At 55.4% G+C, this 22,847-nt stretch overlaps 2 protein-coding genes across 2 annotated transcripts in view; both read right to left on the reverse strand.

Moving 5' to 3' along the window:
* FSTL1 (follistatin like 1) overlaps nucleotides 1–7,111 on the reverse strand; it is a 65,620-nt gene extending 58,509 nt beyond the window's left edge. The window contains exons 1-2 of the mRNA XM_032977138.2: nucleotides 7,002–7,111; nucleotides 857–916 (exon numbers count right to left, since the gene is read on the reverse strand). Coding sequence (XP_032833029.2) covers nucleotides 857–916; nucleotides 7,002–7,004 — 63 coding nt within the window. The 5' untranslated portion in view covers nucleotides 7,005–7,111. The remainder of the gene's footprint in view (nucleotides 1–856; nucleotides 917–7,001) is intronic.
* A 1,881-nt stretch (nucleotides 7,112–8,992) lies between these two features.
* GPN1 (GPN-loop GTPase 1) overlaps nucleotides 8,993–22,847 on the reverse strand; it is a 32,752-nt gene continuing 18,897 nt past the window's right edge. The window contains exons 10-14 of the mRNA XM_076053620.1: nucleotides 22,616–22,698; nucleotides 17,717–17,756; nucleotides 15,629–15,713; nucleotides 12,889–13,005; nucleotides 8,993–9,869 (exon numbers count right to left, since the gene is read on the reverse strand). Coding sequence (XP_075909735.1) covers nucleotides 9,802–9,869; nucleotides 12,889–13,005; nucleotides 15,629–15,713; nucleotides 17,717–17,756; nucleotides 22,616–22,698 — 393 coding nt within the window. The 3' untranslated portion in view covers nucleotides 8,993–9,801. The remainder of the gene's footprint in view (nucleotides 9,870–12,888; nucleotides 13,006–15,628; nucleotides 15,714–17,716; nucleotides 17,757–22,615; nucleotides 22,699–22,847) is intronic.

The following is a 22,847-nucleotide window of genomic DNA, read 5'->3' on the forward strand; positions in this document are numbered from 1 at the left end:
GTGTGGGTGACTGTGGGTGTGTGTGTGGTGTGTGGGTGCCTATGGGTGTGTGTGGGTGCCTGTGGGTGTGTGTGTGGTGTGTGGGTGCCTGTGGGTGTGTGTGGGTGCCTGTGGGTGTGTGTTTTTGCCTGTGTGTGCCTGTGGGTGACTGTGTGTGTGTGGTTTGTGGGTGCCTGTGGGTGTGTGGGTGTCTGTGGGTGTGTGTGGGTGCCTGTGGGTGTGTGTGGGTGACTGTGTGTGTGTGGTTTGTGGGTGCCTGTGGGTGTGTGGGTGCCTGTGGGTGTGTGGGTGCCTGTGGGTGTGTGTGGGTGCCTGTGTGTGGGTGCCTGTGCGTGTGGGTGGGTGCCTGTGGGTGTGTGGGTGTATGGTGTGTGGGTGACTGTGTGTGTGTGGTGTATGGGTGCCTGTGGGTGTGTGTGGGTGCCTGTGCGTGTGTGTGGGTGACTGTGTGTGTGGTTTGTGGATGCCTGTGGGTGTGTAGGTGCCTGTGGGTGTGTAGGTGCCTGTGGGTGTGCGTGGGTACCTGTGGGTGTGTGTTTTTGCCTGTGTGTGCCTGTGGGTGACTGTGTGTGTGTGGGTGCCTGTGGGTGACTGTGTGTGGGTGTGTGTGGGTGTGTGGTGTGTGGGTGACTGTGTGTGGGTGTGTGCCTGTGGGTGACTGTGTGTGGGTGCCTGTGGGTGTGTGGGTGTGTGTGTGGGTGCCTGTGGGTGACTGTGTGTGGGTGTGTGTGGGTGTGTCTGTGGGTGCCTGTGGGTGTGGGTGTGTGGGTGTGTGTGGGTGACTGTGTGTGGGTGACTGTGTGTGGGTGTGTGGGTGCCTGTGGGTGTGTGGGTGAGTGTGGGTGCGGCAGCTGACCTGCGCGTTCACGCAGGCTATGGAGACCGCCAGGAACAGCGCGATTGCAGAAACAGCAGCCTGCGAACATACAGCAGCAGCAGGGGGTGTGCGGTTACTCACACAGCCTCACTCACACACAGCCTCACTCACACTCACACACAGCCTCACTCACACACAGCCTTACTCACTCACACACAGCCTCACTCACACACAGCCTCACTCACACACAGCCTCACTCACAGCCTCACTCACACACAGCCTCACTCACACACAGCCTCACTCACACTCACACACAGCCTCACTCACACACAGCCTCACTCACACACAGCCTCACTCTCACTCACACACAGCCTCACTCACACTCACACACAGCCTCACACACAGCCTCACTCACACACAGCCTCACTCACACACAGCCTCACTCACACACAGCCTCACTCACTCACACACAGCCTCACTCACACACAGCCTCACTCACACACAGCCTCACTCACACTCACATACAGCCTCATTCTCACTCACACAGCCTCACTCACACACAGTCTCACTCACACACAGCCTCACTCACACACAGCCTCACTCACACACAGCCTCACTCACACACAGCCTCACTCACACACAGCCTCACTCACACACAGCCTCACTCACACACACACACAGCCTCACTCACTCACACACAGCCTCACTCACTCACACAGCCTCACTCACACTCACACAGCCTCACTCACACTCACACAGCCTCACTCACACACAGCCTCACTCTCACACGCACAGCCTCACTCACACACAGCCTCACTCACACACAGCCTCACTCACACACAGCCTCACTCTCACTCGGACACAGCCTCACTCACACACACACAGCCTCACTCACACACAGACTCACTCTCACACACACAGCCTCACTCTCACACAGCCTCACTCACATTCACACAGCCTCACTCTCACTCGCACACAGCCTCACTCTCACACACACAGCCTCACTCACACACAGCCTCACTCACACACAGCCTCACTCACACACAGCCTCACTCACTCACACACAGCCTCACTCACACACAGTCTCACTCACACACAGCCTCAGTCACTCACACACAGCCTCACTCACTCACACAGCCTCACTCACACTCACACAGCCTCACTCACACTCACACAGCCTCACTCACACACAGCCTCACTCTCACACACACAGCCTCGCTCACACACAGCCTCACACACACAGCCTCACTCACACACAGCCTCACTCACACACAGCCTCACTCACACACAGCCTCACTCACACACAGCCTCACTCTCACTCACACAGCCTCACTCACACACACATCGTGGTCTACACGAGGCACTGTGTGTGTAGTCTATAGTGGTCTACACAGCACTGTGTGTGTAGTCTATCGTGGTCTACACGAGGCACTGTGTGTGTGTAGTCTATCGTGGTCTACACGAGGCACTGTGTGTGTAGTCTATCGTGGTCTACACGAGGCACTGTGTGTGTAGTCTATAGTGGTCTACACAGCACTGTGTGTGTGTAGTCTATCGTGGTCTATACGGAGCACTGTGTGTGTGTAGTCTATCGTGGTCTACACAGCACTGTGTGTGTGTAGTCTATCGTGGTCTACACGAGGCACTGTGTGTGTGTAGTCTATCATGGTCTACAGAGCACTGTGTGTGTAGTCTATCGTGGTCTACACGAGGCACTGTGTGAGTAGTCTATCGTGGTCTATACGGAGCACTGTGTGTGTAGTCTATCGTGGTCTATACAAGAGCACTGTGTGTGTGTAGTCTATCGTGGTCTATACGAGGCACTGTGTGTGAGTAGTCTATCGTGGTCTACACGAGGCACTCTGTGTGTAGTCTATCGTGGTCTACACGAGGCAGTGTGTGTGTGTAGTCTATCGTGGTCTACACGAGGCACTGTGTGTGTAGTCTATCGTGGTCTACACGAGGCACTGTGTGAGTAGTCTATCGTGGTCTATACAGCACTGTGTGTGTAGTCTATCGTGGTCTACAGAGCACTGTGTGTGTAGTCTATCGTGGTCTACAGAGCACTGTGTGTGTAGTCTATCGTGGTCTACACGAGGCACTGTGTGTGTAGTCTATCGTGGTCTACACAGTACTGTGTGTGTGTAGTCTATCGTGGTCTACACGAGGCACTGTGTGTGTGTAGTCTATCGTGGTCTACACGAGGCACTGTGTGTGTAGTCTATCGTGGTCTACACGAGGCACTGTGTGTGTAGTCTATCGTGGTCTACACAGCACTGTGTGTGTAGTCTATCGTGGTCTACACGAGGCACTGTGTGTGTAGTCTATCGTGGTCTACACAGTACTGTGTGTGTGTAGTCTATCGTGGTCTACACGAGGCACTGTGTGTGTGTAGTCTATCGTGGTCTACACGAGGCACTGTGTGTGTAGTCTATCGTGGTCTACACGAGGCACTGTGTGTGTGTAGTCTATCGTGGTCTACACAGCACTGTGTGTGTGTAGTCTATCGTGGTCTATACAAGAGCACTGTGTGTGTAGTCTATCGTGGTCTACACGAGGCACTGTGTGTGTGTAGTCTATCGTGGTCTACACGAGGCACTGTGGGTGTAGTCTATCGTGGTCTACACGAGGCACTGTGTGTGTGTAGTCTATCGTGGTCTACACGAGGCACTGTGTGTGTGTAGTCTATCGTGGTCTATACGGAGCACTGTGTGTGTGTAGTCTATCGTGGTCTACACGAGGCACTGTGTGTGTAGTCTATCGTGGTCTATACAGATCACTGTGTGTGTAGTCTATCGTGGTCTATACGAGGCACTGTGTGTGAGTAGTCTATCGTGGTCTACACGAGGCACTGTGTGTGTAGTCTATCGTGGTCTACACAGCACTGTGTGTGTGTGTAGTCTATCGTGGTCTACACGAGGCAGTGTGTGTGTAGTCTATCGTGGTCTACACGAGGCACTGTGTGTGTGTAGTCTATCGTGGTCTACACGAGGCACTGTGTGTGTAGTCTATCGTGATCTACACGAGGCACTGTGTGTGTGTGTAGTCTATCGTGGTCTACACGAGGCACTGTGTGTGTAGTCTATCGTGGTCTACACGAGGCACTGTGTGTGTGTAGTCTATCGTGGTCTACAGAGCACTGTGTGTGTGTAGTCTATCGTGGTCTACACGAGGCACTGTGTGTGTGTGTAGTCTATCGTGGTCTACACGAGGCACTGTGTGTGTGTAGTCTATCGTGGTCTATACGAGGCACTGTGTGTGTGTAGTCTATCGTGGTCTACAGAGCACTGTGTGTGTGTAGTCTATCGTGGTCTACACGAGGCACTGTGTGTGTGTAGTCTATCGTGGTCTACACGAGGCACTGTGTGTGTGTAGTCTATCGTGGTCTATACAGATCACTGTGTGTGTAGGCTATCGTGGTCTACACGAGGCACTGTGTGTGTAGTCTATCGTGGTCTACACGAGGCACTGTGTGTGTGTAGTCTATCGTGGTCTACACGAGGCACTGTGTGTGTGTAGTCTATCGTGGTCTACACAGCACTGTGTGTGTGTAGTCTATCGTGGTCTACACGAGGCACTGTGTGTGTAGTCTATCGTGGTCTACAGAGCACTGTGTGTGTGTAGTCTATCGTGGTCTACACAGCACTCTGTGTGTGTAGTCTATCGTGGTCTACACGAGGCACTGTGTGTGTGTAGTCTATCGTGGTCTACAGATCACTGTGTGTAGTCTATCGTGGTCTACACGAGGCACTGTGTGTGTGTGTAGTCTATCGTGGTCTACACGAGGCACTGTGTGTGTGTAGTCTATCGTGGTCTACACAGCACTGTGTGAGTAGTCTATCGTGGTCTACACGAGGCACTGTGTGTGTGTAGTCTATCGTGGTCTACACGAGGCACTGTGTGTGTAGTCTATCGTGGTCTACACAGCACTGTGTGTGTAGTCTATCGTGGTCTACACGAGGCACCGTGTGTGTAGTCTATCGTGGTCTACAGAGCACTGTGTGTGTGTGTGCAGCGGCTATCCACTGCTGGATGACGGCCTCCGATTATAATCTACGTGGGGGGGTAATTTGACCATACTTCACCACGCTGGTCGTATCGTCTACAATGGCATCATCTCACAGAACAACACACAGACGCAATATTTGCAGGTTCTAAAAAGAGGACGGTCGGTGTGTGGGAGAGCAAAGCCACAACTTTTACAATCTGCCGTACGCGTAACCAATTGTCCACGTTCTGTATTCCGTGACATACCTCACTAATCGGCTGTGTCGGGTGGCGGCGGGTTTCACGACAACGTTTCTATCCGTGCGATCTCACCCAAAAAAAGGCTGCATCGTGGATGACATTGGTCGCTGGTATTCCTACTGCGGGTTAAAAATGTGGCGTGCGGTGTGACATCCACACAACACAACACGCACCACAACTCTCACGTGCACGCGTTCAATTGCAGTGATTCACACTGCCCGGTCAGCACCGGAGTGCAGGACAATGTCCATCCAGCAGTGGATCGGCCACGGCTGATGATGGTGGACGTACGAACCGCGCGGTCCCCAGCGCGTGTTGCTCACACTGTGTAGCAGATCATCGTCATCAGCCGTGGTCTATCCACTGTTGGATGATGACTCCCCGACACGACGCAGCTGTAGTAACACGCAGCTGTGTGACGCTACAGCCGCCGTGCTGATTTAGCAAAATGTGAGCATCGCTCAATGAAGCAAGGCCCAGCAAAGGGGTTCTCGTCGAGCAGCGGATCGAGCAAGGCGCGCAGAGTGACCAGCACGTCCCGAATCTCCGTGCACGCAGGCGAACATCTCCCAGACATCTCCCACACATCTCCTAGGCATCTCCCACACATCTCCCTCACATCTCCTAGACATCTCCCAGACATCTCCCACACATCTAGACATCCCCCACACATCTCCCACACATCTCCTAGACATCTAGACATCTCCCACACATCTCCTAGACATCTCCACGTGTACTATGACACTAACGTGTACACTGAACATCTCCTAGACATCTCCACGTGTACTATGACACTAACGTGTACATTGAACATCTCCTAGACATCTCCACGTGTACTATGACACTAACGTGTACACTGAACATCTCCTAGACATCTCCACGTGTACTATGACACTAACGTGCACACTGAACATCTCCCACACATCTCCACGTGTACTATGACAGTAACGTGTACACTGAACATCTCCTAGACATCTCCACGTGTACACTGAACATCTCCCAGACATCTCCCACACATCTCCTAGACATCTCCACGTGTACTATGACACTAACGTGTACACTGAACATCTCCCACACATCTCCACGTGTACTAGGACACTAACGTGTACACTGAACATCTAGACATCTCCACGTGTACTATGACACTAACGTGTGCACTGAACATCTCCTAGACATCTCCACGTGTACTATGCCACTAACGTGCACACTGAACATCTCCTAGACATCTCCACGTGTACTATGACACTAACGTGTACACTGAACATCTCCTAGACATCTCCACGTGTACTATGACACTAACGTGTACACTGAACATCTCCTAGACGTCTCCACGCGTGCTATGTGACATGTACCAGTGTCTGAGGTAATTGCTGAGTATATAAAATGTAGTAACGTCCATCGGTTGTGTTTGGGTTAGAGCGCGTCAATATGCACTCACACGTTGTGTCGTTAAACCCTCCACCACCACACGTTGTGTCGTTAGACCCTCCACCACCACACGTTGTGTCGTCAGACCCTCCACCACCACACGTCGTGTCGTCAGACCCTCCACCACCACACGTTGTGTCGTCAGACCCTCCACCACCACACGTTGTGTCGTCAGACCCTCCACCACCACACGTTGTGTCGTCAGACCCTCCACCACCACCACACGTTATGTCGTCAGACCCTCCACCACCACCACACGTTATGTCGTCAGACCCTCCACCACACGACACGGACCGTCTGTGTGCTGGCGAGCCAAGCCACCGCATTTCCAATGCGAGGGCCGTGACGTTCCGCCATAGTGCTGCTTGTAAAACCCTCTGTTGGTGTGACATCTAGAGTACCACTACCACCACGTCAATGTGTAGTGTCAATTCTATACCCCCTCTACCCCCCATGCTAATCTGCACTGTGGAATACAACGAGGGGGGGGGGGGTACTCGCCACTCACCATCGCTTCAGAGATCCGCTGAGTGGGGGCGGGGCAGCAGTCGCGCGCTCAGAGCCGACGTTGTGAGCGGCGGGCGCGCGCGCGCCGCCTTATAAGTAGGCGGCCCCCCCCCTCACCCCCCCCTCAGCCCCTCGGTGGCCCCCGCGCAAGGAGCCACCCGGCTCTCTCCCCCACCCCCACCTCGCCCCGAGCTCACGATGCCCATACAAGGCGCGCACATCGCGTCACCGTGGTAACCAAGGCGCGCCAGCGCAAACCCCACCGCCCCCTTGATGCCCATATTAGGAGTGGGTGTGCTAAACCGTTAACTACGCACCGCCCCCCTTGATGCCCATATAAGGAGTGGGGGGCAATAAACCATTAGCACGCTCCGCCCCTTGATGCCCATATAAGGAGTGCGATAAACCATTAATCACGAGTCATTTTATGATTAACACTAAATAACTTTGAGAGTGCGGAGAATACCTAACAACACATGTAACACACAACACATGTAACTAACACACAACACATGTAACACACAACACATGTAACACAACACATGTAACACACAACACATGTAACACACACCACACATCTAACACACAACACATCTAATACACAACACATCTACCATACAACACATGTAACACACAACACATCTAACACACAACACATCTAACACACAACACATCTAACACACAACACATCTACCATACAACACATCTAACACACAACACATGTAACTAACACACAACACATGTAACTCACAACACATCTACCATACAACACATGTAACACACAACACATGTAACTAACACACAACACATGTAACACAACACATGTAACTAACACACAACCCATCTAACACACAACACATCTAACACACAACACATGTAACACACAACACATGTAACTAACACACAACACATGTAACACACAACACATGTAACTAACACACAACACATGTAACACACAACACATGTAACACACAACACATGTAACTAACACACAACCCATCTAACACACAACACATCTAACACACAACACATGTAACACACAACACATGTAACTAACACACAACACATGTAACTAACACACAACACATGTAACTCACAACACATCTACCATACAACACATCTAATACACAACACATCTACCATACAACACATGTAACACACAACACATCTACCATACAACACATCTAACACACAACACATGTAACTAATACACAACACATGTAACACACAACACATCTACCATACAACACATGTAACACACAACACATGTAACACACAACACATGTAACACACACAACACATGTAACTCACAACACATCTACCATACAACACATCTAACACACAACACATCTACCATACAACCCATGTAACTAACACACAACACATGTAACTAACACACAACCCATGTAACTAACACACAACACATGTAACTAACACACAACCCATGTAACACACAACACATGTAACACACACAACACATGTAACTCACAACACATCTACCATACAACACATCTAACACACAACACATGTAACTAACACACAACACATCTACCATACAACACATCTAACACACAACACATGTAACTAACACACAACACATCTAACACACAACACATGTAACTAACACACAACACATGTAACACACACAACACATGTAACTCACACACAAATCTACCATACAACAGATCTAACACACAACACATGTAACTAACATACAACACATGTAACTAACACACAACACATGTAACACACACAACCCATGTAACACACAACACATCTACCATACAACCCATGTAACTAACACACAACACATGTAACACACACAACCCATGTAACACACAACACATCTACCATACAACCCATGTAACTAACACACAACCCATGTAACTAACACACAACCCATGTAACTAACACACAACCCATGTAACTCACAACCCAACTAGTTCAACATAAACATGCGTACAACACAAACGCCACACACGGAGACTATACATTCACAAGCTGTTGTGACTTTATTTTTTATACTTAAATTAAGAAACGCCGATCAAATGTACAGCTCCCGGCTACGTCGCCACTGCCGAACGTGGGGGGGTGGGTGGGGGATTGGGTGGGGGGTGGGGGGGTAAGTGGGGGATGGGGGGTGTGGGTGGGGGGTGGTGGTGTGAGTGGGGGGTGGTGAGTGTGGAGTGGGGGCGGGGGAGTGGGTGGTGAGTGTGGAGTGGGGGTGTGAGTGGTGGTGTGGGTGGGGGGTGTGAGTGGTGGTGTGGGGGCGAGGGTGTGAGTGGTGGGGGCGGGGGGTGGTGAGTGGTGGGGGCGGGGGAGTGGGTGGTGAGTGTGGAGTGGGTGGTGAGTGTGGAGTGAGTGTGGAGTGTGGAGTGGGTGGTGAGTGTGGAGTGGGTGGTGAGTGTGGAGTGGGTGGTGAGTGTGGAGTGGGTGGTGAGTGGGTGGTGAGTGTGGAGTGGGTGGTGAGTGTGGAGTGAGTGTGGAGTGTGGAGTGGGTGGTGAGTGTGGAGTGGGTGGTGAGTGTGGAGTGGGTGGTGAGTGGGTGGTGAGTGTGGAGTGGGTGGTGAGTGGGTGGTGAGTGTGGAGTGTGGAGTGGGTGGTGAGTGGGTGGTGAGTGTGGAGTGTGGAGTGGGTGGTGAGTGGGTGGTGAGTGTGTAGTGTGGAGTGGGGGTGGAACAAACTCCGCCCATCCAACTCCACGCTAACAGCTCGTGCACAACAGGGGGCACGAACTGCAGGCAGGGAGGGCGCTCCGCGTGACGCCCTCCACCAAGGGGTCGGGGCAGGGGGGGGCATCATCACAGCTTCCTGGGGGCCTTCTGGGTGAAGTTCAGGAACGAGGAGCCTTCGTTGCTCTCTTCAGTGCCTGGAAAACAAAACCACGAACAGCTCTGGCGGGGACGGCCAGAGATTCCTCCTCCCCACGTGGCCTTCGCAGCAGTGTGGGGCGAGCGCTGTTAGCGAGCGGTATCTACGAGCGGGTGGGCCGCCGCCACGCCCGGCCGCCTTTGTCTCCCCGAGTGGCGACGTTTACTACGCACCGCCACCACGCACTCGTTTGAGGCCGAGCCGACCTAGGGGAGGGCCCAGGAACCGGTTCAATTGTTCGCCACCGTTGTTGATCGTGAGCGGGAATCGAACTCGGGTCGTCGGGTTCTGAGCGCGTGCAGCGCAGGCGAGAGGAGCTGCTAACGAGGTGAGAGGCGCCAGGTAACGAGGTGAGAGGAGCTGCTAACGAGGTGAGAGGCGCCAGGTAACGAGGTGAGAGGAGCTGCTAACGAGGTGAGAGGCGCCAGGTAACGAGGTGAGAGGAGCTGCTAACGAGGTGAGAGGAGCCGAGTAACGAGGTGAGAAGCGCCGAGTAACGAGGTGAGAGGAGCCGAGTAACGAGGTGAGAGGCGCCGAGTAACGAGGTGAGAGGAGCTAACGAGGTGAGAGGCGCCAGGTAACGAGGTGACAGGCGCCGAGTAACGAGGTGAGAGGCGCCGAGTAACGAGGTGAGAGGCGCCGAGTAACGAGGTGAGAGGAGCCGAGTAACGAGGTGAGAGGCGCCAGGTAACGAGGTGAGAGGGACCGAGTAACGAGGTGACTGGCGCCAGGTAATGAGGTGAGAGGGACCGAGTAACGAGGTGAGAGGGACCGAGTAACGAGGTGAGAGGGACTGAGTAACGAGGTGAGAGGGACCGAGTAACGAGGTGAGAGGGACCGAGTAACGAGGTGAGAGGGACTGAGTAATGAGGTGAGAGGGACCGAGTAACGAGGTGAGAGGGACTGAGTAACGAGGTGAGAGGGACCGAGTAACGAGGTGAGAGGGACCGAGTAACGAGGTGAGAGGAGCCGAGTAACGAGGTGAGAGGGACTGAGTAACGAGGTGAGAGGGACTGAGTAACGAGGTGAGAGGCGCCAGGTAACGAGGTGAGAGGGACTGAGTAACGAGGTGAGAGGGACCGAGTAACGAGGTGAGAGGGACTGAGTAACGAGGTGAGAGGGACTGAGTAACGAGGTGAGAGGGACCGAGTAACGAGGTGAGAGGCGCCGGAGTAACGAGGTGAGAGGCACCGAGTAACGAGGTGAGAGGGACTGAGTAACGAGGTGAGAGGCGCCGAGTAACGAGGTGAGAGGCGCCAGGTAACGAGGTGAGAGGCGCCGAGTAACGAGGTGAGAGGGACTGAGTAACGAGGTGAGAGGGACCGAGTAACGAGGTGAGAGGGACTGAGTAACGAGGCGAGAGGGACTGAGTAACGAGGTGAGAGGGACTGAGTAACGAGGTGAGAGGGACTGAGTAACGAGGTGAGAGGGACTGAGTAACGAGGTGAGAGGGACTGAGTAACGAGGTGAGAGGGACTGAGTAACGAGGTGAGAGGGACTGAGTAACGAGGTGAGAGGGACTGAGTAACGAGGTGAGAGGGACTGAGTAACGAGGTGAGAGGGACTGAGTAACGAGGTGAGAGGGACTGAGTAACGAGGTGAGAGGGACCGAGTAACGAGGTGAGAGGGACTGAGTAACGAGGTGAGAGGGACCGAGTAACGAGGTGAGAGGGACTGAGTAACGAGGTGAGAGGGACTGAGTAACGAGGTGAGAGGGACTGAGTAACGAGGTGAGAGGCGCCAGGTAACGAGGTGAGAGGGACTGAGTAACGAGGTGAGAGGGACCGAGTAACGAGGTGAGAGGAGCCGAGTAACGAGGTGAGAGGGACTGAGTAACGAGGTGAGAGGGACTGAGTAACGAGGTGAGAGGCGCCAGGTAACGAGGTGAGAGGGACTGAGTAACGAGGTGAGAGGGACTGAGTAACGAGGTGAGAGGGACTGAGTAACGAGGTGAGAGGGACCGAGTAACGAGGTGAGAGGCGCCGGAGTAACGAGGTGAGAGGCACCGAGTAACGAGGTGAGAGGGACTGAGTAACGAGGTGAGAGGCGCCGAGTAACGAGGTGAGAGGCGCCAGGTAACGAGGTGAGAGGCGCCGAGTAACGAGGTGAGAGGGACTGAGTAACGAGGTGAGAGGGACCGAGTAACGAGGTGAGAGGGACTGAGTAACGAGGCGAGAGGGACTGAGTAACGAGGTGAGAGGGACTGAGTAACGAGGTGAGAGGGACTGAGTAACGAGGTGAGAGGGACTGAGTAACGAGGTGAGAGGAGCCGAGTAACGAGGTGAGAGGCGCCAGGTAACGAGGTGAGAGGGACTGAGTAACGAGGTGAGAGGGATTGAGTAACGAGGTGAGAGGGACTGAGTAACGAGGTGAGAGGGACTGAGTAACGAGGCGAGAGGGACTGAGTAACGAGGTGAGAGGGACTGAGTAACGAGGTGAGAGGGACTGAGTAACGAGGTGAGAGGGACTGAGTAACGAGGTGAGAGGAGCCGAGTAACGAGGTGAGAGGCGCCAAGTAACGAGGTGAGAGGGACTGAGTAACGAGGTGAGAGGGACTGAGTAACGAGGTGAGAGGAGCCGAGTAACGAGGTGAGAGGGACTGAGTAACGAGGTGAGAGGGACCGAGTAACGAGGTGAGAGGGACTGAGTAACGAGGTGAGAGGGACTGAGTAACGAGGTGAGAGGAGCCGAGTAACGAGGTGAGAGGCGCCAGGTAACGAGGTGAGAGGGACTGAGTAACGAGGTGAGAGGGACTGAGTAACGAGGTGAGAGGCGCCAGGTAACGAGGTGAGAGGGACTGAGTAACGAGGTGAGAGGGACCGAGTAACGAGGTGAGAGGCGCCGGAGTAACGAGGTGAGAGGCACCGAGTAACGAGGTGAGAGGGACTGAGTAACGAGGTGAGAGGCGCCGAGTAACGAGGTGAGAGGCGCCAGGTAACGAGGTGAGAGGCGCCGAGTAACGAGGTGAGAGGGACTGAGTAACGAGGTGAGAGGGACTGAGTAACGAGGAGGCTCACGCTCGCAGTCGTCGTCGCTGTCGCCGTCGTCCTCGTCGTCCTCGTCGTAGTTGTTGTCGCCGCCGCCCCTCGTGAGCAGCAGCTCCGAGGGGCCCGGCCGCAGCACCACCTCAGCTTCTGTAGGGACACGCGGAGACACGGGGAGACACGGGGAGACACGGGGAGACACGGGGACACACGGGGAGACACGGGGCACGCGGGGAGACACGGGGAGACACGGGGAGACACGGGGAGACACGGGGACACGCGGGGAGACACGGGGACACGCGGGGAGACACGCAGGGACACGTGGGGAGACACGCACGGGGAGACACGTGGTTAGGGGAGAGACGTGGTTAGGGGAGACACGAGATATGATACTCAAGTTTCAATTTGCAGTTGTGTAGCCAGCTGCGAACTCAAGAGAGAGCAGGATACCAGTCTCACTTGCAAGAGCGAGATGGTGAGTGGGTGAGTGAGATGGTGAGTGGCTGAGCGAGATGGTGAGTGGGTGAGTGAGATGGTGAGCGGGTGAGTGAGATGGTGAGTAGGTGAGTGAGATGGTGAGTGGGTGAGTGAGATGGTGAGTAGGTGAGTGAGATGGTGAGTGGGTGAGCGAGATGGTGAGTGGGTGAGTAGGTGAGTGAGAGGGTGAGTAGGTGAGTGAGATGGTGAGTGGGTGAGTGAGATGGTGAGTGGGTGAGCGAGATGGTGAGTGGGTGAGCGAGATGGTGAGTGGGTGAGCGAGATGGTGAGTGGGTGAGATGGTGAGTGGGTGAGTGAGATGGTGAGCGGGTGAGTGAGATGGTGAGTAGGTGAGTGAGATGGTGAGTGGGTGAGTGAGATGGTGAGTGGGTGAGTGAGATGGTGAGTGGGTGAGTGAGATGGTGAGTGGGTGAGCGAGATGGTGAGTGGGTGAGCGAGATGGTGAATGGGTGAGTGAGATGGTGAGTGGGTGAGATGGTGAGCGGGTGAGTGAGATGGTGAGTGAGTGAGTGAGATGGTGAGTGGGTGAGCGAGATGGTGAGTGGGTGAGCGAGATGGTGAGTGGGTGAGCGAGATGGTGAATGGGTGAGTGAGATGGTGAGTGGGTGAGATGGTGAGCGGGTGAGTGAGATGGTGAGTGAGTGAGTGAGATGGTGAGTGGGTGAGCGAGATGGTGAGTGGGTGAGCGAGATGGTGAGTGGGTGAGTGAGATGGTGAGTGGGTGAGTGAGATGGTGAGTGGGTGAGCGAGATGGTGAGTGGGTGAGTGAGATGGTGAGCGGGTGAGTGAGATGGTGAGTGGGTGAGTGAGATGGTGAGTGGGTGAGTGAGATGGTGAGTGGGTGAGTGAGATGGTGAGTGGGTGAGTGAGATGGTGAGTGGGTGAGCGAGATGGTGAGTGGGTGAGCGAGATGGTGAATGGGTGAGTGAGATGGTGAGTGGGTGAGATGGTGAGCGGGTGAGTGAGATGGTGAGTGAGTGAGTGAGATGGTGAGTGGGTGAGCGAGATGGTGAGTGGGTGAGCGAGATGGTGAGTGGGTGAGCGAGATGGTGAATGGGTGAGATGGTGAGTGGGTGAGATGGTGAGCGGGTGAGTGAGATGGTGAGTGAGTGAGTGAGATGGTGAGTGGGTGAGCGAGATGGTGAGTGGGTGAGCGAGATGGTGAGTGGGTGAGTGAGATGGTGAGTGGGTGAGTGAGATGGTGAGTGGGTGAGCGAGATGGTGAGTGGGTGAGTGAGACGGTGAGCGAGATGGTGAGTGGGTGAGCGAGATAGTGAGTGGGTGAGCGAGATGGTGAGCGAGTGAACGGGTAAGTGAACGACTGCGACGCCGAGTGGGTGAGAGACGGTGAGTAAAGTTTATGTTGTGTAACCAGAATAGATGAGTCTCTTTTGCAGCACACGCACAACGTCAAGTTACCGAGACGTTGTGCGGACGTAGGGCGACTGCCACTGCATCGATAAAAGATCAAAGACAAAGATTCCCCGTATAGCCTCAACAGACTGAAGGGGCAAGTGCTGTTAGTGAGCACCTATGAAGGCCCGAACGGCGCACAAGGGGGTGGGTGGCCAGCACCACGCCCGGCCGCCTTTGTCTCCCCAGTGGCGATGTTTACACACCGCACCAGGTACTCATTTGAGGCTGAGTCGACCTAGGGGAGGCCCAGGACCGGTTCAAATATTCCTCACCGGTGTTGGCCGTGACCGGTTCCCGCTCACGGCCAACGCCGGGTTCGTAGCGCAGCGTAGCGCTAACCGCTGCACCACCGCTCCCCACGAGCGGTGGTGTAGCATCGACACTCACACACACACACGCACACGCTCGTGTGTGTGTGTGCGTGTGTGTGTACCTCGTGTGCCACAGTGCCGGCCTTCGTAGGCGCTGCTACTCGCTACTAGCAGCACTAGCCCCAACAGTCTGTTGAGGCTACACGGGGGATCTTCGCACGTCGAGAGAGGTGGGGTGCCGCGGTTAGCGACACCGCGCTTCGAAAGCGGACGACCCGAGTTCGACCCCCGCTCACGTCAGTCATGAAATATCCGAGCCGGTGCTGGGCCTCCCCCCCCCCCCCCCTAGGTCGACTCAGCCTTAAATGACAAAAGGGGCGGCCGGGCAGCGGCGTGGCACCGTCCACGCCTCCCCCACCCCTCGTACGCAGCTGCCCTCTTCGAAGGTGCCACCGCTGCTCGCCAACAGCTTTGTCTCGTCGTCGTCATCGTCATCGTCATCGTCATCGTCATCGTCATCGTTGTCGTTGTTGTTGTTGTTTACGCACCGCTCACGGTGCCCATGTGCACCGCGCCCAGGTCCTTGTGCAGCCGAGTCAGCTGCTCCTGCTGACGTCTGGCGGCGTCCTCGTGCTGGCCGAGTTCACAACCGCGGAATCGCGAGAATCCCCATTTAGACAGCAGCAGCAGCAGCAGCAGGAGCAGGTGGAATCCGATGAGCTATAAAGCTCTTTGTTTCCCAGGTGTACAGTTAAGGGCACGGGGTCTCACAGCAAGCTACACCAGCAACAAACCACGTAAACAACACGGAGTGCGAAGTAGGGGAGATGGTAATCAACTCGCTGGATATGAATATGTAATGAATACATTCATTACACAAGTACGATTTATCAAGACAACAACAACACAGTCCCAGGCCACAGCAAGACAACACCACACAACAGTTGTAGTAGTCCCGCAATAAGATGGCACGTTACCATTGAACGATCGGTACCACACAGCGGGTAACGATCAAAAGTTCCAAGACACACAAAGACAAAGGTCCCCCCGTGTAGCCTTCAAGAGGCTGCCGGGGCAAGTGGGGGGAGTGGGGGGTGTGGAAGGGAGTGGGGGGAGTGGAGGGAGTGGGGGGAGTGGGGGGAGTGGGGGGAGTGGAGGGAGTGGGGGGGAGTGGGGGAGCGTGGAGGGAGCGTGGGGGGAGTGGGGGGGAGTGGAGGGAGTGGGGGGAGTGGGGGGAGTGGGAGGGAGTGGGGGAGCGTGGAGGGAGTGGGGGGAGTGGGGGAGCGTGGAGGGAGTGGGGGGAGTGGGGGAGCGTGGAGGGAGCGTGGGGGGAGTGGGGGGAGTGGGGGGGAGTGGGGGGGAGTGGGGGGAGTGGGGGGAGTGGAAGGGAGTGGAGGGAGTGGGGGGAGTGGGGGGGGAGTGGGAGGGAGTGGGGGGAGTGGGGGGCGTGGAAGGGAGTGGGGGGAGTGGGGGGAGTGGGGGGAGTGGGGGGAGTGGAGGGAGTGGGGGGAGTGGAGGAGCGTGGAGGGAGTGGGGGGAGTGGAGGGAGTGGGGGGAGTGGGGGGAGTGGAGGGAGTGGAGGGAGTGGGGGGGAGTGGGGGGGAGTGGAGGGAGTGGGGGGAGTGGGGGGGAGTGGGGGGGAGTGGGGGGAGTGGGGGGGAGTGGGGGAGCGTGGAGGGAGTGGGGGGAGTGGGGGGGAGTGGGGGGAGTGGGGGGGAGTGGGGGAGCGTGGAGGGAGTGGGGGGAGTGGGGGAGCGTGGAGGGAGTGGGGGGAGTGGGGGGGAGTGGGGGGAGTGGAAGGGAGTGGGGGGAGTGGAGGGAGTGGGGGGAGTGGGGGGAGTGGGGGGGAGTGGGAGGGAGTGGAGGGAGTGGGGGGAGTGGGGGGGAGTGGGGGGGAGTGGGGGGGAGTGGGGGGAGTGGGGGGGAGTGGGGGAGCGTGGAGGGAGTGGGGGGAGTGGGGGGGAGTGGGGGGAGTGGGGGGGAGTGGGGGAGCGTGGAGGGAGTGGGGGGAGTGGGGGAGCGTGGAGGGAGCGTGGGGGGAGTGGGGGGAGTGGGGGGGAGTGGGGGGAGTGGAAGGGAGTGGGGGGAGTGGAGGGAGTGGGGGGAGTGGGGGGAGTGGGGGGAGTGGGAGGGAGTGGGGGGAGTGGGGGGAGTGGGGGGAGTGGGGGGAGTGGGGGGCGTGGAAGGGAGTGGGGGGAGTGGGGGGAGTGGAGGGAGTGGGGGGAGTGGAGGAGCGTGGAGGGAGTGGGGGGAGTGGAGGGAGTGGGGGGAGTGGAGGGAGTGGAGGGAGTGGGGGGAGTGGGGGGAGTGGGGGGGAGTGGAGGGAGTGGGGGGAGTGGGGGGGAGTGGGGGGAGTGGGGGGGAGTGGGGGGAGTGGGGGGGAGTGGGGGAGCGTGGAGGGAGTGGGGGGAGTGGGGGGGAGTGGGGGGAGTGGGGGGGAGTGGGGGAGCGTGAGGGGAGTGGAGGGAGTGGAGAGAGTGGGGAGAGTGGGGGGAGTGGGGGGAGTGGGGGGAGCGGAGGGGAGTGGGGGGAGTGGGGGGGAGTGGGGGAGCGTGAGGGAAGTGGAGGGAGTGGAGAGAGTGGGGGGAGTGGGGGGAGTGGGGGGAATGGGGGGAGTGGGGGGATGGTTGTCTCACCTTGATCTGCTTGAGGCGTTCATACTCTGGCCGATATTCCCTGCCAAGCGAGCAGCACACAGAGCCCACTTCAACACGACTACACAACAACAACACAACAAACAACAACAACACAACAACAACAACACAACAACAACACAACAACACAACAACAACACCTCACGTCCCACAGCTCTCTCCAACACTCACTGCGCGCGTGTGTGCGAGTGTGTGTACGCATGCACGCGTGTGTGTATGTACGAGTGTGTTTGAGGGTGCGCGTGTGTGCGTGCGTGTGCACGAGTGTGCATGCATGTGCGTGCGTATGTGCGTGTGCACGCACACTCTGTCCGTCTGCTACAGCAGAGGTGTAGGGAATTCCAGCAAGACCTACATCTTTGCTTTATTGACCTGGTCAAGGCCTAAGATACCATCAGTAGGCCTGGGCTCTGGGTTGTTCTTCGTGCTTTCGGAGTTCCTGACCCGCTGCTCACGATCATTAAGGACCTTCATTATGGTGAGCGGGCCCGGGTAAAACTACGTGGCCGGGAGTCGAAGTCATTCCCTGTACACCTTGGGGTGCGACAGGGATGTCCTCTGGCTCCCACATTATTTAACATATTTTTCGACCACGTAGTTCGTGAAGCCTTTGATGGCTGTACCAGAGGAATTTCCATCTGGTACAGGTACAATGGGAGGCTGATCAATGCCCAGGTGCGGTCAAGGGATGGCTCCCTATTGGTCAACCACGTTATGTATGCCAATGATTTGGTAATTGACGCTCACTCAGAGGAGGAGTTGGAGGTGCTGCTGCTGAAACTGGAGTGTGCCACTAAGAGATGGGGCCTTACCATCAGCCCCACCAAAACTAAGAACCTGCCTGGGTATTTTGTACCATGAGGCACTCCACCCCCACAACTCCCAATCGGTGATGTGGCAGTTGTGGAGAGAGTGGAGAGTTTCCCATACCTGGGCAGTGTGCTTATGACCGGCTCCAGTTTAACAGCAGGTCTAACTCCGAATCAGTCGAGCGGCATTATCTTTTAATCGGTTGCGTAACGCTGTGTGGAAGCTACCTGGTCTGTCGCTCCGCACGAAGCTTCAGGTATTCTCGGCCACGGTCATTCCCTCACTTCTCTACGCTTGCGAAACGTGGACCCCCCTGATGGAACACCTTCGCCGATTGGAAACATTTAGGCTGGCCTGCCTACGATCCATCCTCCGGCAGGCAAGGCTGCGTTGGCTGGGTCATGTATCCCGAATGCCCAGCCACCGCATGCCGAAACAGCTTTTGTTTGACCGGATCGAGGGGGCTAAGCGGGCGCGGCACGGGCTAGAGAAGAGATGGAGTGATGTGGTACAGGAGGACGTGGAGCTGAGTGGACTTGCCGATGACTGGTACCAGCGGTGTCAAGATCGGCCTCTGTGGAGGAGGCTCGTGAAGGATGCTACTGGGCAGTTGGAGGCAGTCGCCCTCCAACAACAACGGAGGGCGGAGGAGCGACGCTCACAACAACTAGCGGTGTGCCGGGTGGCGAAAGCACAGCAGGTAGGCACAGTAGGGGGCACAGGTGGTGCATCAGCCAGTCATTTCAGTCAGTCGACCCGTGGCACCTGGATCTGCCCAGTGACCTCCTGCCAGCGGGCGTTCGACACTTCACATGGCCTCAAGGTGCACATGGCCTGGCACAAGTGTCGTGGTGACGTCACCGCCACTTAGTGGCAAATGGCGGATGTGAGTGTGCACGAGTGTGCGTGCGTGTGCACGAGTGTGCGTGTCCGAGTGTACGTGCGTGTGCGTGTGCACGAGTGTACGTGCGTGTGTGTGCGTGCGTAAGTGTGCGTGTGGGATTGTGCGCGTGTGCAAGTGTACGTGTGTGCGTGCAAGTGTGTGCGTGTGTGTGCGAGTGTACGTGTGTGCGTGCGTGTGTGTGCGTGTGTGTGCGTGTGTGTGCGGGTGTACAGTGAGGGAAAGAAGTGTTTGATCCCCTGCTGATTTTGTACGTTTGCCCACTGACAAAGAAATGATCAGTCTATAATTTTAATGATAGGTTTATTTGAACAGTGAGAGACAGAATAACAACAACAAAATGCAGAAAAACGCATGTCGAAAATGTTATAAATTCATTTGCATTTTAATGAGGGAAATAAGTATTTGACCCCCTCTCAATCAGAAAAATTTCTGGCTCCCAGGTGTCTTTTATACGCATGGGCGGAGCCAGGATTTTCAGCCCGGGGTGACATTCAACAAATTTTAATTTCAAGAATGATTAGAGAGTCAGGCTGTTGAACTAGACGCCATTGGTTGGCGACACACTCTGACAATGCAGTTGCACGGAGTTTGCCAGACCGAGTGTCGTACACTTATACGCAGAATGTTTCAGATTTTCGATTTTTTATTTTTTTTAGGGGGTGACAATTGTCTACCGTGTCACCCCCTGGCTCCGCCCCTGTTTATTACAGGTAACGAGCTGAGATTAGGCACACACTCTTAAAGGGAGTGCTCCTAATCTCAGCTTGTTACCTGTATAAAAGACACCTGTCCACAGATGCAATCAATCAGATTCCAAACTCTCCACCATGGCCAAGACCAAAGAGCTCTCCAAGGATGTCAGGGACAAGATTTTAGACCTACACAAGGCTGGAATGGGCTACAAGACCATTGCCAAGCAGCTTGGTGAGAAGGTGACAACAGTTGGTGCGATTATTCGCAAATGGAAGAAACACAAAATAACTGTCAATCTCCCTCGGCCTGGGGCTCCATGCAAGATCTCACCTCGTGGAGTTGCAATGATCATGAGAACGGTGAGGAATCAGCCCAGAACTACACGGGAAGATCTTGTCAATGATCTCAAGGCAGCTGGGACCAATGTCACCAAGAAAACAATTGGTAACACACTATGCCGTGAAGGACTGAAATCCTGTAGCGCCCGCAAGGTCCCCCTGCTCAAGAAAGCACATATACATGCCCGTCTGAAGTTTGCCAATGAACATCTGAATGATTCAGAGGAAAACTGGGTGAAAGTGTTGTGATCAGATGAGACCAAAATGGAGCTCTTTGGCATCAACTCAACTCGCCGTGTTCGGAGGAGGAGAAATGCTGCCTATGACCCCAAGAACACCATCCCCACCGTCAAACATGGAGGTGGAAACATTACGCTTTGGGGGTGGTTTTCTTCTAAGGGGACAGGACAACTTCACCGCATCAAAGGGACGATGGAGGGGGCCATGTACCGTCAAATCTTGGGTGAGAACCTCCTTCCCTCAGCCAGGGCATTGAAAATGGGTCGTGGACAGGTATTCCAGCATGACAATGACCCAAAACACACGGCCAAGGCAACAAAGGAGTGGCTCAAGAAGAAGCACATTAAGGTCCTGGAGTGGCCTAGCCAGTCTCCAGACCATAATCCCATAGAAAATCTGTGGAGGGAGCTGAAGGTTCGAGTTGCCAAACGTCAGCCTCGACCTTAATGACTTGGAGAAGATCTGCAAAGAGGAGTGGGACAAAATCCCTCCTGAAATGTGTGCAAACCTGGTGGCCAACTACAAGAAACGTCTGACCTCTGTGATTGCCAACAAGGGTTTTGCCACCAAGTACTAAGTCATGTTTTGCAGAGGGTTCAAATACTTATTTCCCTCATTAAAATGAAAATCAATTTATAACATTTTTGACATGCATTTTTCTGGATTTTTTGTTGTTATTCTGTCTCTCACTGTTCAAATAAACCTATCATTAAAATTATAGACTGATCATTTCTTTGTCAGTGGGCAAACGTACAAAATCAGCAGGGGATCAAATACGTTTTTCCCTCACTGTACGTGTGTGCGTGCGTGTGTGTGTGTGTGCACCTGCCTGGGTATTTTGTACCATCGGACAGTCCACCCCCACAACTCCCAATCGGTGATGGGGCAGTTGTGGAGAGAGTGGAGAGTTTCCCATACCTGGGCAGTGTGCTTATGACCGGCTTCAGTTTAACAGCAGAGGTCTCACTCCGAATCAGTCGAGCGGCAACATCTTTTCATCGGTTGCGTAACGCTGTGTGGAATCTACCTGGTCTGTCGCTCCACACTATGCTTCAGGTCTTCTCGGCCAAGGTCATTCCCTCCCTTCTCAACGCTTGCGAAACGTGGACCCCCTTAATGGAACATCTTCGCCGGTTGGAGACATTTAGGCTGGCTTGCCTACGATCCATCCTGGGTTTAACCAGGCTGGATTGTGTGAGGAGCTCACAAATCCTTGAAAGATCTGGGCAAGGTCCCATCGGTGAGCTCCTCCGGCAGGCAAGGCTGCGTTGGCTGGATCATGTAGCCCGCATGCCCAGCCACCGCATGCCGAAACAGCTTTTGTTCGGCCGGATCGAGGGGGCTAAACGGGCGCGGCACGGGCTAGAGAAGAGATGGAGTGACGTGGTACAGGAGGACGTGTAGCTGAGTGGACTTGCCGATGACTGGTACCAGCAGTGTCAAGATCGGCCTATGTGGAGGAGGCTCGTGAAGGACGCTATTGGGCAGTTGGAGGCAGTCGACCTCCAACAACAACGGAGGGCGGAGGAGCGACGCTCACAACAACGAGCGGAGCGCCGGGTGGCTAAAGCACAGCAGATTGGCACAGTAGGGGGCACAGGTGGTGCATCAGCCAGTCATCTCAGTCAGTCGACCCGTGGCACCTGGGTCTGCCCCGTGACCTCCTGCCCGCGGGCGTTCGACACTTCACGTGGCCTCAAGGTGCACATGGCCTGGCACAAGCGTCGTGGTGACGTCACCGCCACTTAGTGGCGAATGGCGGTTGTTGTTGTTGTTGCGTGTGTGTGCGTGTGTGCGTGTGTGCGTACGTGTGTGTGAGCGTGTGTGTGCGTGTGTGTGTGTGCGTGTGTGCGCACGTGTGCGTGTGTGCGTACGTGTGTGTGAGCGTGTGCGTACCTCGCGTACTCCTCCTTCGCTTTCTCCACGGCCTCAAACAGCTCCACCATCCCAGCGCCGGTCACCGCAGAGACGCCCACCACCTGCGGGGTCACGACACGGGGTCACGACACGGGGTCACCACACGGGGTCACGACATAGCCACACACACAACACAGAACACAAAGGTCTCCCGTATAGCTCTTAACATGCTGTTAGCGAGCAGCAGCACCTGTGAAGGCCGGCACTGTGG

Source organism: Petromyzon marinus, chromosome 62 (assembly GCF_048934315.1).
Source record: "Petromyzon marinus isolate PM22_M1 ecotype Great Lakes invasive population chromosome 62, UKy_Petmar_22M1.pri1.0, whole genome shotgun sequence".
Taxonomy (NCBI): Eukaryota; Metazoa; Chordata; class Hyperoartia; order Petromyzontiformes; family Petromyzontidae; genus Petromyzon; species Petromyzon marinus.